This window comes from Varanus komodoensis, unplaced genomic scaffold (assembly GCF_004798865.1).
Source record: "Varanus komodoensis strain SLA01 unplaced genomic scaffold, ASM479886v1 scaffold33, whole genome shotgun sequence".
In the NCBI taxonomy this organism is placed as follows: domain Eukaryota; kingdom Metazoa; phylum Chordata; class Lepidosauria; order Squamata; family Varanidae; genus Varanus; species Varanus komodoensis.
The window spans coordinates 4,515,958-4,531,963 of record NW_025335817.1 but is presented as its reverse complement, the minus strand read 5'-3'; the positions used below and the strand labels follow the sequence as shown (position 1 = coordinate 4,531,963).

General features: G+C 39.5%; 1 protein-coding gene across 7 annotated transcripts in view; it reads left to right on the top strand.

Annotated features, from left to right (window-relative positions):
- Positions 1–16,006, top strand: part of MYO9A (myosin IXA) — a 130,885-nt gene that overhangs the window by 16,555 nt on the left and 98,324 nt on the right. For 3 of the 7 annotated variants that reach the window (XM_044438896.1, XM_044438897.1, XM_044438894.1), the window contains exon 1: positions 7,675–12,542. In XM_044438896.1, the coding sequence (XP_044294831.1) occupies positions 11,700–12,542 (843 nt within the window). In that variant the 5' untranslated portion in view covers positions 7,675–11,699. Of the gene's footprint in view, positions 1–7,624; positions 7,637–7,674; positions 12,543–16,006 lie in introns of those variants that run through there. The other 4 variants (XM_044438892.1, XM_044438891.1, XM_044438893.1 and 1 more) reach the window with 3 other exon arrangements.

Sequence of the window (16,006 nt, the reverse complement as noted above, 5' to 3'; positions counted from 1 at the left end):
TTTTCAAGGGGAAAGAGGTTTTTGACAACTAGTCAAAAGGGGGATCACAAAAGCTGCCTGAATAGTCAGCTTTTGGTATCTTCGCCATAAGATGTTTAGAAGGGAACAAATTTGTGAGCACCGTACAGTTCCTGGCACTGGCAAAACTAGTTTAACCTTTGTTATAACCCAGTAGCACTGTTCTTGGCTTTTCTTTAGTGTGAAGGCAACGTCTGTAGATGTTTTTGCAGCCCAGTGACTTATTTTCATTTAGGGCTTTAAAGGTAATTTTAAATTGGGTCCAAAAAAGCACTGACAACTAGTGCAGATGTTAAACAATCGATGTTGTTACTTAAGCCCCACAAACAACCAAGCACACTAGTGTTTTGTACAAGTTGAAATTCTCAAGTTATGTTAAAGGCATCTGCATGCAGAGTGTATTACAGTAGCCTATTCTGGGTATGACATGGTCATGAATGACCAGCAATTTTACTTGATTTGCTAATACGGAATAAGGAATAATATGGCATAAGGAAACTGTCTGGAATTGGGAAAGCAATTCAAAGAAGCATTCCTCCTTGCATAAACTTGTACAACTAGAAAACGACTAATGGACAGCAAGGGTTCTACCAGTGTAGAAATAAGAGCAAACACTTCCCCATCCTGTAGAGAAAACGTAAAGAAAAAGAGCTTCTTATTTGAAAAGTGCTGGTAGTGTTTAAAGTCTCAGAAAAAATGGACTACTGCTGAAACTACCATCTTCTGATACAAAAAAACAAACAAACAAAAAAAGATTTAAATTGATAGTTCCAGTGAATAATTGTTGGGCCCGTTGTCAAAGTAATCCTTTTAATTTGGGCATAACATACAAACATAAACCACCGCATCACATGTTCAGAGTCCACAAAGTAGAAAATAGCTCGGAATATATCCTGCTATTGTTGGGCTTACTGGCCACGGGAAGACTTGACAACTGGCCTTCTGCCATGGGGTTGGAGGCTCTGTTCCTTGATCTGCTGTATCCATGTGGAAAAACAGGCCTCCTGGGGCTCAACTGCTTTACTAGTTCTTTGACTTGTTCCACATTTTCCCACTGTGATTGGTCACTGCTCTTTCCTGTCTCTCTCTCACACACATACTTCCCCTTCCTCTTCCCGTTAGCAGATTCTTCTGTGCAACAACACACAGACAGCAGCTCACAGATTTTCCTGTGCATTCCTGCTTTATTCACCATCCTTCAACCCCTTTCCCTGATTCTATGATTCCAAAAGTCTTAGTATCTGGTTGTTTTTTCTTCTTCTTCAGTCCTCCCTGCATTTGCCTGCTTTGCCTGGAATGTCTTCCTAGAATTGACCTGAGCTTGGCTTTCTGACAACTAGAGAGAGTTAACATAACCTGGACATGGAGTAAGAATGGGTTGCTGCGTTGTGTGAACATAGCCATGCTAAAAAAAACCCCCTGTAGTTTATTAACCATCAGCAACTCATAAACAGAGTCTGATTATCTTATTCAGACATTGTGGTTTGAAATTAGGCACAGCACACCAAGTCACCCTTTGAAGAAGCCAAGCAGTATGGTTTGGTTGCTGAACAACCCATGCGGTTCCCGAAATATGATGGCACTCACCATGGTTGTTCCCTCCTCATTCCTCTAGCCTGGATTCCAGTGTCCAGAACCCAACTTGTTTCCCAGTGTCCACTCCAGTCATTGTTCATTTTTGTTTGATGCTTTTTAAAAGAACTTTTAAAGAAAAATCTCAAGCTCATTTTTTTTTTTTTTTTGCCCCAACGGTGTTTACTGATGTTCTACAGTCTCAACACTCTTTCACAGGTGAGCAAAGTTGCAGTTCAAGGCTGCCCAATATGTGTAATCTTGCTTTGTCAGAGGCCTTATTTCAGCTATCCAAGGGAACAGGGAAGTGGAATGGATACCAGATATGGAATTGACAAAATAGTATATAGGCCAATTTGTATATTGTTGCTAGTTGTCAATTGTTTGACTGTCAGTTGAACAATAAGAAGGGGAGTAGCAAAAGTAGGTGTGTCCAAAATAGGTGGTGGCAGTATCACTCACTCAGCGATGTAATTCTCTTGCTTTAAATTGTTGAATTGGTAGTTCTCAATGTGCTCTAACTTTTCAGTATATCCTAGCAGCTGGAAACGCTGCATATTATTACCATTGTAGTTTAGAAAGGTCTTCCTATGTTTAATTTATGTGTAGCTTCAGTAGTTTGAATTCTTTGTTTCATGTGTCTCCTGTAGAGAACAGAAATGTGCAGTATTGGTCTACCTAGAAACAGTTACATTTTGTAATTCCAAATGATAGCAATCTGATTTTCCTTCATTCTTGAGAATATAAAGGGAATGAATTTGTGTTATAAGCAATTAATCTTTAAAAATGCTTGAACATAAGAATATGTATATAGTGTGGAATAGATTCATTTTCATTTTATTTGGTGAATTAACGCTACCCTTCACAGATGCTTCCTGAGCAGTTCAATTATAAAACTAGATTAAAGGCAAATAAAATTGTTGAAAAGACCTGAGAGAATTGTTAAAAAAAACTGGCACTGAATAGCTTGCGACATGGGTTCTGAGCAAACCTTGTAATAAAGGGCCCACAGAAAGCACCCTCTCCCCAGTTGCCACTGTGCTCATACACAGTTCCTCATATGGAGGAACCTTGAAGAAGGCCTCGTCAGATGACCTCAATGCACATCTGATTATATGGCACTTGGTATTTGGGTCCCAAGCTGTGTAAGCCTTTTTCATTGTGAAGAAATCATTTCCTGTGGCTGTTTCCATCGATCATTTCTTTGCTTGGTAATCCGTTCAGCACATGCTGTCGTCTTCTTGCTGATTTGCAGAATGAAAAAAGCGAGGTAGTTTGATTCATGCTCTAGTTAAAAGCACCAATCTTACTGGAAAACCTTCAGAGCTCTCTTGTGAAACTGACAAATAACCAAGTATTCAAACATCTGATTGTGGTTGAGAGGTAGCATCTGCCCTATGACTGACCCATTACTAGTGGACTGTGACAGAACAGGCTGCCCATTGAATGGATGGCTTGTTCTGTGCTTTTCCCTCTGGCAGTTGCCTGCTGTGTCAAGTGCTGCTAGTCTAATGTTTCTAATTCTTCCAGTGAAATGGAGTGCATATAATTATAAAGAACATTAGGCTATATTCCCCCAAAATGGATCCTCACCACCACTACATTTCCATAATACACTTGTCTGCCTCAAGGAAAATGGAGCTAATTGGTTAAAATAGAGACACTAAATTTTCTTGTATGATAGTCATTCTTCACTCTTGCCTCTTTGTGTGCTCCAGTAGTATACACGGTGTTAAGCTGACACCTGGTACTCTACAACAAACCTGCATGTGCTTATTTTGAAGGCAAGCTCTGGGATAGTTGGGGGTGTCTCGTATACTAGTGACTGTGAATAAGGATAATTTATTTAAATGCATGCTGCATTATTGTTCTGGATACCTTGCTTATCTTTTACCACTTGAAATATCGTTGGTGTTTATATCACTTTATTCACCAGTTTATCCACCTAGGAACACAGGAGAATCTGCCTTATACTAAGTCAGACCATTGGTCCAACTAGCCTAGTATTATCAACAATGATAGGTAGCAACTCTTCAGGGCTGACAGGGGTTTCAGGCACCTTGGAGAAAGAGCCAGCAGCAGTACTTTTTAGGGGATTTGGATGTTAGCTGAATCCTCTGTTTATCCCCAGTAAGTGGTTCTTCATTTAGGGAATGTCTTGTTTTGTTTTGTTTTGTATTTTTGGATATACATTTGCCAAGGTGTCTTAACAGTGTTGAAAAAGTAAAATTAAATTTCAATAACATCCAGTTTATAGCAACAGGGAAACTAGCAGAACAAAGCTAGCTTTCAAATAGCGGCAGCTAAGTAGCCACCAGAACCAACAACTCAGGCGTGAAGAGCTTGAGTGTAAGAAACTGTCTTAATATGGTGTCTACAAGCCAAGCAATGGCCCCAAACAAATATGCCTGCAGGAGATTTTCCAGAGTTTTTCTGTGCTTTTCTCTCCCCAGTTGCTGAATTTAGAAAAATATGAATTACACTTTTTGGATAATCAAAGCATAACCTTTGTATGATATATTATTAGTATAAATTAATGTTTACTTGCTTTTGATCAGTCCCTTTTCTTATGTAAAACTTTTCTTCCATTTATTTTTTCTTCTTATTTCCTTTTTACCTTTTAATGAACTGGAGATCCTCTGGAGTCCAGATGTTTAGAACTATAATCTGAACTGCCTTGTTTATATCACCAAGAGGAAGAAAAAGATTGCTTTGTGTATAGGAGTTACATTGCTGTGTAATTGGCTTCTTTCTGAGGTACAACTTTCACAGTCTCTGACTCTGCGACTTGCTGGGGCCAATGGGAATTGTAGTCTAAAACATCTAGAGGTTGGATTAAATGGTGTGGCAGTGCACCACTTAAAGCAGTCTGATTAGAACTGCTGTACCTTCTTTGCAGTAAATTTATTCAGGGGGAGTAATAACAGAATACCATTAGAAGAACTAGAGTCCTTATCAAACAAAAAGAATATACCTCTTTGTGAGTGATGTAGGGAAAAAAGTGCTTGAACTTTAGAAACATTTTTGCCTCACTAGAGGCTTGGCACATAAATTTAAAAAATACTATGCACATACTTTCATATGGTTTGGCTTGCTTTTTCAAAGTGAGTGCTTAAACTTTTTCTGTGGCACATCTATTCAGATGATCATTAAGTGATTGTACTGCTGTGCGCATTATTATACATTTGGCCTTATTGGATTGTTTAATTTTAAGTATTAGGATTAGTAAAGCTGGTATCTTTGCTTCACAAGGCCATTTTCTGTTGTTGGCCTATGCTTTAAGTAGAATCGGGAAGCATTGCATTTGTTGAATTTGGGTCATAAATACTTGGACTGCAGTGAGGTAATGTTCAGTATGTTCATAATATTTCTCTTGCAAAATCAAGACTCGTATATCACTGTCTTAGAAAGCTAGCTAAGAGCCAAACAAGTGATAGAATTGCAAATAATTTTTCACCATACAATCCTAATGTTGTCATTCTCTCTCTCTCTGTCTCTCTCTGTCTCTCTCTGTCTCTCTCTGTCTCTCTCTCTCTCTCGGAATTGAGTTACACCCTGCCTGCCAAACATGTTGAGGTTACAAGGCATTTGGAAACATGATGAGATTTGACACCCTGAAAATTAAATAAGTTACCACAATCAGCTTGTATGTGGTGGTGTTTAAAAATTTGGCAAATTGTATATGACTGAATACCATGTGGATGTTATGAAAATTTAGAGATCCTCTGGCTTTCCCCCTACTTTGCTTCATTATACTAACAACTGTGGTGGTGACAATAATGCTAGGGAAAGTTGAAGGCAGGAGGAGGAGGAGGAGACCAAGCATGAGATGGACCAGTTTCATAAAGGAAGCCACAGCCTTGAGTGTGCAATTGCTGAGCTGGCCTGTCAGGAATAGGACATTTTGGAGAGCACTCATTGTTAGGCTGGCCATGAGTTGGAGACGACTTCTTGCATGCAGCAAGAAGAATGCTGGTAACTGTTGGCTTGGAGCATTTTTTTTTCAAAATTGTACTGGGGTAGTTAAGAAATAAGCAACTTGTAGCACTCTTAGATTCATGCTGTTGGTCTGCAACTCCCATCATTCCTCAACACTGGCTAGTCTGACTAGGACTGATGGGTACTGTGGTCCAACAACTTCTGGAGGGCCACATGCTTCCCATCCTTGGTTTAGTGCAAGGCTGAAACTTTCTCGAGGGCTTTGAAAGAAGGGCAGTTTCGATTAAGAACGTAAGTGCATGCAAACCCAACAAAGGTCTATTCCTGAGGCGGCCAGACTTGCTCAAAGGAAGCGCTGCATATGGTAAATGCCATGTGTTTGAGAGCTGCAAGTGGGTGCCTGCCGTCAGTGGCAGAAGTCAGTAAGCGGCAAGTGGGCACCGGCAGGGGCAAGCGGTGAGCCGCAAGATAAATTCAAAGAACTGCATGCCACTCACAAACGGCAGCTTGGCAGCCCCAGGTCTATTTAGACTAGCATTCTGCTCATAGAAGGGCTAGCCAGCGACCTGTGGGAGACATACAAGTAGGACATGAGTGCAGTCGTACCTTCATGTTCATGTTTCACAGCAAGTGGTATACTGCCTCCAATGCTAGGCTTTGATATATTGTGATTATGACAAATTCCATGAATTTGTCCAGTTCTTTTTAAAAAGTGACCGGGTACACCACCATGTAACAAATTCCATATTTTATGCACTGTGTAAAAAAGTACTCTCTCTCTTTCCACTTTTTCCACACTGTGCATTAATTTAAACAGCTCTGTCATGTCTCCTCTTACTTACCATACTTTGCAGAACAGTTCTAATATGCTGTCTGGTATTGTTCAGCAAGACACTGAAGGCAAGACTCAAAAAGGACTATTTAGTGAAATAATTGTCAATTTCTTAAAATCATTTTAGTTTCCAGAATATTCTGGATTGAGGACGCTACTTAATAGCTGAGTGAACTTGACCAAGAATCAGAAAAACTGTGGACTGAAACCAGACAAATGATTAAGGAAGAATGTCAAAAGACAATTTCAGAAAGAAAAAGCCTAGATTGATGATGGAAGACACTTTCACAATTTCTAAGGACAGGCAAGAAGCAAAGCAAAAAGGTGATGGAAAAAGGGATCAGAATTCTGGATGCAAGTTTTCAGTGACTATCTCATAGAGACAAAAGTAACTGTTAAACTGGTCAGTGTAAGGAAACAGGAGAGAGCAACAAACAAGAAAAAAACAAGAGACTTCTTCTAGATGATCCAAGAAAACAAAAAGGGAATTTTCAACCTAGATTAGGAATGCCAAAAAACCAAGAGGGGAACATAAGATCTGACCAGGAGAAAATAATGTGGAGGTGGAAGAAATAAACGGAGGAACTATACAGAAAAGATGAAAGGACGATAGAATCCTTCAAGAGGAATCATTTGAGGAAGAATCTTGAATATTAGAAAATGGCAGTGGAGCACACCAAAGAATTTCAGAAGATCAGTTTATGCTGTTTAGACTACAACAAAGCCTTTGACTGTGCAAATCACAAGTAGCTATGGGTGGTCTTGAAAGCAGTGACTATGCCTCAGCACTTGATTGTCCTAATAGCTGTATTGTGCACAAAAAGCTACTCTTAGGACAGAATATAGAGAAACAGAATTGATTCCTATAGGCAAGGGCATCAGGCAAAGATGTATTTTATCTCTCTAGAAGTGAAATTTGACAGAAGATACATCAATAATTTAAGATACACAGATGATACTGGCAGAAACCAGCAGTGGATTGAAACAATGCCTGACGAAACTGAAAGAAGAAAGTGCAAAGGTGGGACTGAAGTAGAATATTTAAAAATACCCACAGAAGAATTACACAGCTTTAATGTCAACAATGAATAAGCAGAAATTATGAAAGATTTTGTATACCTTGGCTCCAAGGGAGGCTGCAGCCAAGAAAGATTACTGAGACTTGGAAGGGCAGCAATGAAGGTACGAGAAAAGATAATCAGCTATAGAGAGGTTTTATAAGAGACAAAGGGTGATGATCATCCACACTATTGTATATCCATTCACTGTGCATGGGTGTGAAAGCTGGACAGTGAAGAAAGCTGACAGGGAGAAAATTGATGCTGGAGGTGCTGTAGGAGAGCTTTGTGAATGCCCTGGACTGACAAAACAAGTGTTTCTTCTATCAAATCAAGCCAGAACTTTCCCTGGACACAACAATGTCAAAACTGAATCTTTAATATCTCAGGCAAATCATGAGAATGCAGGACTCACTGGAGGAACAGTAATGCTAGGGAAAGAGGAAGGTAGAAGAAGACCAAATATGAGATGGATTGGTTGCATAATGGAAGCCACAATCTTGAATTTGAAGAACTGAGTAGGGCTGTGAAGGACAGGACATTTTGGAGGGGGCATTCACTCATATGGTCCCCATAAGTCAGACATGATTTGACAGCACATAACAAAAACTGTCAGACTAAAAGCGAATATCTATTCCAGTAATATAGACATCATTTTTGTTTGCAAACTGGCAAGAGGTACTTGGACTTGGCTCCGTGTCACTTGCATGTGTTATGTGCTCTCCTGAGTAAACTGGCCCCAGAGATAGCTTTGGGAAGTTGCTTCATGTTGTATTGTTCTACTTATGAGTTTCAGGAACTGGAATTAATGCAGGCTTGTCAATATGCAGATCATGTACTGTAGTTTCAATTGACCACATTCTAATGCTTCATATATCTTTTATCCACTATTTTGAAGTGGGAAGGAAATGAAGACAGCTGCTCTTTAACACTAAGGAGAACAAGCATCTTTTCCTTAGTTCAGTGATATCATGATTCCTTATAAACTATAACTGTTGTTAAGAGCCAGCATGGTGTGGTGCAGGGATGGCCAGACTTGCACAGCAGAAGAGCCACATGCAGCAAATGTCAGATATTTGAGAGGCACAAGCGGGCGCCTTCAGGCAGTGGCTGTGGGCGGTGAGCAGCAAGTGGATGCAAGAGTCACAAACTCAGAGAACTGCATGTGGCTCCCAAACCTCAGTTTGGCTACCCTTGCAATAGTGTTTAGTATATTGGACTGGAACTTGAGAGATTCAGGTTAGTCCCCACTTGGCCATGAAATTCAATGGATGACTTTCAGCCAAGCATTGCTGCTAAGCCCTAACCTACTTCACAAGATTGTTGTAAGGATAGAATGAGGGAAGGTGAACTACATAAGCTGCCTTGTTCTTTGCAGATAAAAAGGCAGGAGGCAGGCAGGCAGGCAGGCAGTCAGTTCAACGTTTGAACTTGAAAATGTTTAATTTGGGATTTTTAAACTGTTGCTATTATGCTCATTCTGCTTTGGTTCAAAAAGATGAATTCACTGTGTGTTGGTATGCGGTCCAAAATGCATGTGCAGGTTTCAGGCTTACTGGATCATCTTGGTGGATATGTTAAAACTAGACCAAATGAAAAATACTGACTATGGGGCCAGACATACACTTACATTTGAGGAACAAGGTACCTTCTGAGGCTGTGTTAACCTCACGAATCAGTTTTCAATATTAGAATTGAGTTGTTCTATCCATGAATTCCTCCTGGTCACAATATTCCCACTCAGTTATTCTTCATTTCAGTGGCCTAATTTGGGGTGGACTAATAGATCCTCTTGCATCTGTTATTCAGCTGTCAGAAACAGCCTGGCATAGGGAAAAGCTCCTAGTTACACATGCTATCTCTGTGGTAGCAATGTTGGAGAAACCTGCGATGGACTCAATTAAATTTAAAGAATCTGACCTGCAGATGCCAGAGTGGACCAGCATTTCTCAAGTTGTGTGGACTTGCAGGCTGGTTTTTTTTAATTTGCTGTAATATTATGCAAATGTAGTCATAGAAAAATGCAGAGAATTAAAAAAAACCCAAATGCTCATTTCCCCATAGACCAGAGCATTAAAATAAGCATTTTGGGAGTGGGATTTGCATGTGTTGGGGCAATTTACACATTCTTGGAGAATGTGTCCATACATCTGTTGCCCCTGGCAATTGACCAACATAGACAGATGTTTGTTGCATGAAGGAAAATTGCAGAAATAAAACATGAAGACTTGAAAGAGAAGTATAATATAGCATTGTTTTCTGACAACCAGAAAACTTTTCAGTATGTTTTCAGATGTTACTTTTCGGTAACATCACAGACAGGTATACCCTTTTTTGGCCCCTTGATATCTTAGTCACAATGCCTCCAGTTTGCTTTCCTTCACTATTCTTGAATGAGCCACCCTATATTTTATCTGTAAATGGAAGGAAGAAATAAGCATCCCCATCTCTTAGAAATTGCTCTGAATTTTTTGCTTTCCATTTTGTGCTAAGAACTGGTGACTGAGCTACTTTGTAAAGGGAAAGCTACAGGAAGCAATTTTTTAAACTTGGACTTCCTTTCTTAACATTTTAATCAATCCATATTAGGAACACTAGGAGAGTGCCATTATAATGTACATAGTCTTGCCTACATCTATTGTGAAGGTTAAATGTAATGTTTTTTGGTACTGAGCTGGCAAGCATAAATACCTATAAATAATAGCTCTTAATGGGAAATGGCTTTCAGAAAAAATATATTGGTTATTTTGTATAAAATATAGAAGCAGTAGTCTTGATGCCCTACATGTATACTAGATGCCTACAGAGTATAAGAAGTTCTTACAAAGTGTATTCTTTGACATGCTGTTTCTGTGGGGTGTTAGCAAACAAATTAGTCATTTGATTCCAAAACCTCAGTTTTGTTCATGAGGATGAATCACACATATATTAATAGGTAAATCATACTGAGCCATAAGAAAACAATTACTTCAAAAGGACTGAAGCATACTTAATCAGAAAAGAGCTAACTTTCCTTTGTTACCAGGGCAGCATTGTATTGTGTAATGATGCGACAGCAGTTAGAAATGGTTTGTTCCATTTAGAATGGGATGCTTGTCTGACAATGCATATAGGAAATAATTTCTAAGAGTAGTATCTAGTGATGTCCCAGCACTATTTATTATCGCTATTACTACTACATTGCATTTATATCTACTTTTTCCTCTTATTTTATTCCTTATGAGGAACCTGAGGTGACTTGCATAGTTCCATTTTATTTTCACAACAACCTTTGAAGAAGGTTGGGCTGAGAGTCTGTGACTGGTCACCTAATGAACTTAGATCCCCTGGTCCTCAGTTCATCACTTTAACCACCAACACCACACTGACTCTCTTTCCCAATCCAATTGGATATGTTATAGAACATCAGTTTATTCACATTGGAAACCTAAAAGGAACATAGTCTCTTACTACAATCCTGAACCTGAAATGGCATTGCCAGAAGGTTCCATTATTTAAAGGCATATTTGTGCTAAGTTCTAAATGAAGTTAATTTCACTTCGTGCTCCCTACTTACTTTTTACCCTACCTCTGAGCAATTCAGAGCTGAATACATGGGAATGAAACTGGTCCTTCATTCAACCGCTAGCCTATCCCTTCACCTCCTGATCATACTAAACGTGATACCTCCAGGTCATTTTCTCATTGCCTTCTCATTTGATCTTTAAGAAACAACGACTGGTTTACAAATTTCATATGGAATCAAATCATAAAGCACATAGCATGAGTTATATTGTAATGCTCTATCATAATTAGGAGCATGATGCCATGTCTTACATTTCTTTGCCTTTGCAATTCTGGGGAAGGTTTAACTTTCTAGGCTCTCTGCAAACTCTTCTTGTTCTATTAGGTTTTTTAGTTTCTGTTTTGGTCATATCTTTGTACTTTCTGTTATAGTGCTACTTGGTGGTTTATTTTCTTTATCATTGCATTTCTGAGATCATACTTTGAAAATAATTATATGTGAGACTGTTTAGGTTCATTACTGCCTTTAAGTAAAATGGATACAAAATTGGATTTTTATATTGGTTGCTCACATGTCAAAGTCAGAAATGATCATTAATTTATCTGGATTTTAGATTGCTTCTGTAGCTTAGCTGAAATATTGACTGGTTTGTTTTTGGAAAAAATGCTACCTAAGTGTGTTTTTCCCCCCTGTTCTTATTGTAGTGCTGATGCCATAATTGCTTATTCGGCCATTCTAAAGATGGACTGCTGTTACTAATGGGAAGAACTCCAATATGAGTGGAAATGATGTTGGAGGAAGAAGACGCTTTGAAGACAGTGAGCACACACTACACATCTACCCTGGGAGCATTGCTGAAGGGACCATCTACTGCCCTGTTATTGCACGGAAAACATCAACTGCTGCTGAGGTGATCGATTCCCTGATTAACAAGCTCCAGCTGGACAAAACAAAATGCTACGTCTTGGCAGAGGTGAAGGAATTTGGGGGGGAAGAATGGATCCTCAACCCCACGGACTGCCCCATCCAGCGCATGTTGTTGTGGCCCCGCATGGCCCTAGAGAACCGTTTGAGTGGAGAGGATTATCGTTTTCTTCTAAGGGAAAAAAACGTAGATGGCTCGATACATTATGCCAGCCTCCAGTCCTGGCTGCGGGTGACAGAAGAGCGGCGCAGGATGATGGAACGTGGTTTCCTTCCTCAACCGCAGTACAAGGATTATGATGACTTGTGTGCTTTGCCAGACTTGAATGAAAGAACACTCTTGGAAAACCTTAGAAACCGCTTTAAACAGGAAAAAATTTACACATATGTTGGAAGCATACTAATAGTTATTAACCCATTCAAATTTCTCCCCATTTACAATCCAAAGTATGTTAAAATGTATGATAATCATCAACTTGGGAAGCTGGAGCCCCATATTTATGCAGTGGCTGATGTAGCATATCATGCTATGCTTCTACGTCGGAAAAATCAGTGTATTGTCATTTCTGGAGAAAGTGGGTCTGGGAAAACACAGAGCACAAACTTCTTGATTCATCACCTCACTGCTCTTAGCCAGAAGGGATTTGCTAGTGGAGTAGAACAAATCATTCTTGGAGCTGGACCAGTGCTTGAGGTAAGATGAAAGTCTTTCTGTGGCTTATGATGCATTTCCCAACCCTCCATGTGCAATAAAGTAGTTATGTTTTGTGATTATCATTCTGACCAGGAGCTATCTGCTAGTGGTTTGATAGTGTCGCGCAAAGCTCTTCTGCTTTTCTAAAGATTCTGGTGAATAAAGACATGTGGAAAACATTACCTCGGAATGTTAAGTCCATATTTTTTTTACACCAAATAACTACAAACAGGAGCTGGCAGTCCTGCACAATCCTGCTCACAAATCTTTTCTGGAAAGCCTTTTGTGCTATATTGTGGTATCATAATGTTTTCCATGTGTATTTGTTGCTGAGAATCATAGCATACTAGTATAGGAAGAGTAAGTGTTGGAATGGGTCCAGATTAATTTGAGGTGTATGCATCATTACAAATGAGAAAAGGCATATTTAGAAAGGCTTTAGAATAGTTAGGTACTGGTGCCACCTGTTTGCTAATTTTGCTGTTTCCTCAGCTGCCTCAGGTAAGTACAGGATCTTGGAGAACAGAAGCAAAGCTTGCTGAATCACTCTTAATAGACACTTGCTAAGGGCCTTGCAGTTTACATAATTAGCTCCAGTTTTAGGGGGAAATCAGGAGAAGTAGAACCAGGGGAGGCAAAGGCAGCTTCACATGCTTGCTCCTACATTTGCTCAGTTACTTCTACTGCTTTCTTCCTCTGCATTCAAAGGAATTAAATGTTCTCTCTGTTTTGAATACCATTTTTAAAGTATTGAATGAGTACTCTTTTTTTAAAGAGTAAGGTTTTGGATTGATCTGTTGCATTTTAACAATGTTATGGTCAAAACTCAGGGTTACAAGTGTAATAAATTAAGATTTGGTTACATATTTACCCTAGTGATTAGTACTTTGTTAATAGTGTAACACTGTCCTAGCAGGTTCAGTAAAGTTTACAGGGTATGGAAAAAACTCCAGTGGTTTTGTAGCAGTGGCTGTTGAGTTGTTTTAGCATTCAGTCTTGTCATCTTGACTTTGGAAAGGAGGGAGCTCAGATGTTCCTTCTCATTAGTACTAATAATGTTTCGTGGTGTATAGTTTTTCAGGATCTTTAAAATCCTAATTTAATACCATCATTTCATACATCCTATGTATGTAGAAGCCTACAAACAACTGTGCCTGAAAATCTATACACGTTCACATGTGAAACAGGTTATTGGAGGTGTCAGCTACCAGTCAGAGTAAGTTCGGAAGAGAAGTTCAACTTCAAAATGTTTAGGAGAGATTGGTTTGGGGGTGAATGTGTCAGATATAGACTTGACGCATTTTCAAGAATAAGCAAATGTGTTCATGGGTAGCATACATTTTCCTAGCATGACAAAAATGCAGGTAGCCATACTGGTCTGTTAGAGGGTTCTCATAGGATCAGCTATAAAGTTCCCCAGAAAGTAAACAAATTTGAAACTTGCAAAAAAATATTTTTTATGCTGAACAAAAAAATAAGGAAATGAAAAAAAAAATGTTACTGGCCTTCATGAAATATGTTTTAGTCTGCCCTCTTCTAAGATCGTTTTTTAATGTTTACCATAACATCCTACTTGATAGCTACTTTATAACTATGGTCTGGGCTATGAAGTATTGTGCCTTTTTACAGAAGAATTGCACAATACAAACACAATCATCAGTAGTATCAGAAGAAGAAATATCATGGCATCTATTTAATACCAGGTTAATTCAGGCAACATTGCCTGCTTTCACACTTGATCTTCCATGGCAGTTCCCTTTAGCCATCATTTACTCAGCTGCAATCCTGCTGACTTCCTCCAAGGCAGGGTAGTAGTGCAAAAGCTGAAACTCAGTCAGCCCATGAGAGAGCAGCTCATCTTGCAATAGACTTTGATGCCTTTCTCCAGTCGATTTACAAAGACAAGATAGGAGCTGTTCTACAATGCCAAGAAATGTTTCTCCACTTCTGTTGTCCTTTCCAGGTCAGCCTTAATGACAGCTAAGGTTCATCTTCAGAATTCTTAACAGTGGTGAACACTGATCAGAATACAGTACCAACCAAGAGAAGGGTTTGTTTGAGAACTCCAGTTAGTAATAAACTGACTGTAATGAAAGCCCAGTATTGGGGAACTGATACTTGTTGCATCCCTCAGAACTGAAACCTGCCATGAGCATAGCAATGAAACCTTGAATATCCTGGGGCACAACATACTCAAGGAAGTATTATGCATTACAAAAGTTTTTGCAATGTTGACTTGTGGATTATTGCATAATATCTCTGTGTGTACGTATGCATTATAAATGCTTACACTGCCAAGAGGAAAACCTCATTTAACTTTATGGGGCAAGGATTTCAAAATATGTCAGAGCTGCTTCCCCATGTCTCATTTTGAAGTTAACAAATGCCTGTTTTATCAGCCTTGCCAGATTCAAGCTCAGGCAAGGCTAGATTTTTCTCTTGATCCTGAATGAATCCTTCATATCCATTCTGAATCCCTCTTACATTATCCTGTGTCTCTTGGATCTTCACAATTAGCTACAAGATACTTGAAGACAGATTATAGAATAGTTTGGCCACAGTTTTTCCTCCTTATATGCTCCTGACAGCCAAAGCCAGCTTCTAATAGCACTTAAAACAGGCAAACACTGTGAGCTACCCATGTATTATTAGATTTCTGTCTCCCTTTTTCCTTACAAACTCAATGCAGCTTACATCGTTCTCCTCCTCCTGCTCTCAATCTTATTCCCACAACCGCCACCCTGTGAGGTTGGTTGGGCTGAGAGTCTACATGGCTGAGTGGGGACTACCACCCAGATCGCCTGAGTCCCAGTCCCATGCACCACACTGGCTTTTTATAGGAATATGTAGGGCATATACTTCTATTTACTACTATTTGAAAGCTGTTAAGCTGTATTGCACTAACATGGCAATATTCACAATGACATTCTTAGAAATATTTTTGGAGTCTAGAAATGCAAGACCTCCTCTTGGATGCACTCTTTAATATAATGAAGGGGTTTGAGAGTGTCAGAGAAGCCAAGAACAACACTGCTGGGTGTGGGAGGCGGGGAGCAGACTCTCTCCTAGGAGGGTCACCCAAGGTAGAAAGGTCAAAGCTGAGACACCACTCTCTTAAGGAATAGCAGTCACTCCAGCAGAAGAAAATGGATTTTTCTAATAGTGGTGGAGGCCAAGAAACTCCTGAAGGATAGCTACTGGGCTACAGTGGTAAAAGCTGACAGGAGGGAAATGGATGCATTTGAAACATGCTGCTGGAGGAGAATGTTGTCAATACCCTGACTGACAGAAAGACAATCAAATGGCTCCTAGATCCAATCAAGCTGGAACTTTCCCTGTAACCAACAGTGGCAAAACTGAAGCACTCATGCTTTGGGCACATCATGAGAAGGCAAGACTCACTGGAGGAGACAATTATGCCAAGGAAAGCTGAAGGCAGAAGAAGAGGATGATCAAATATGAGA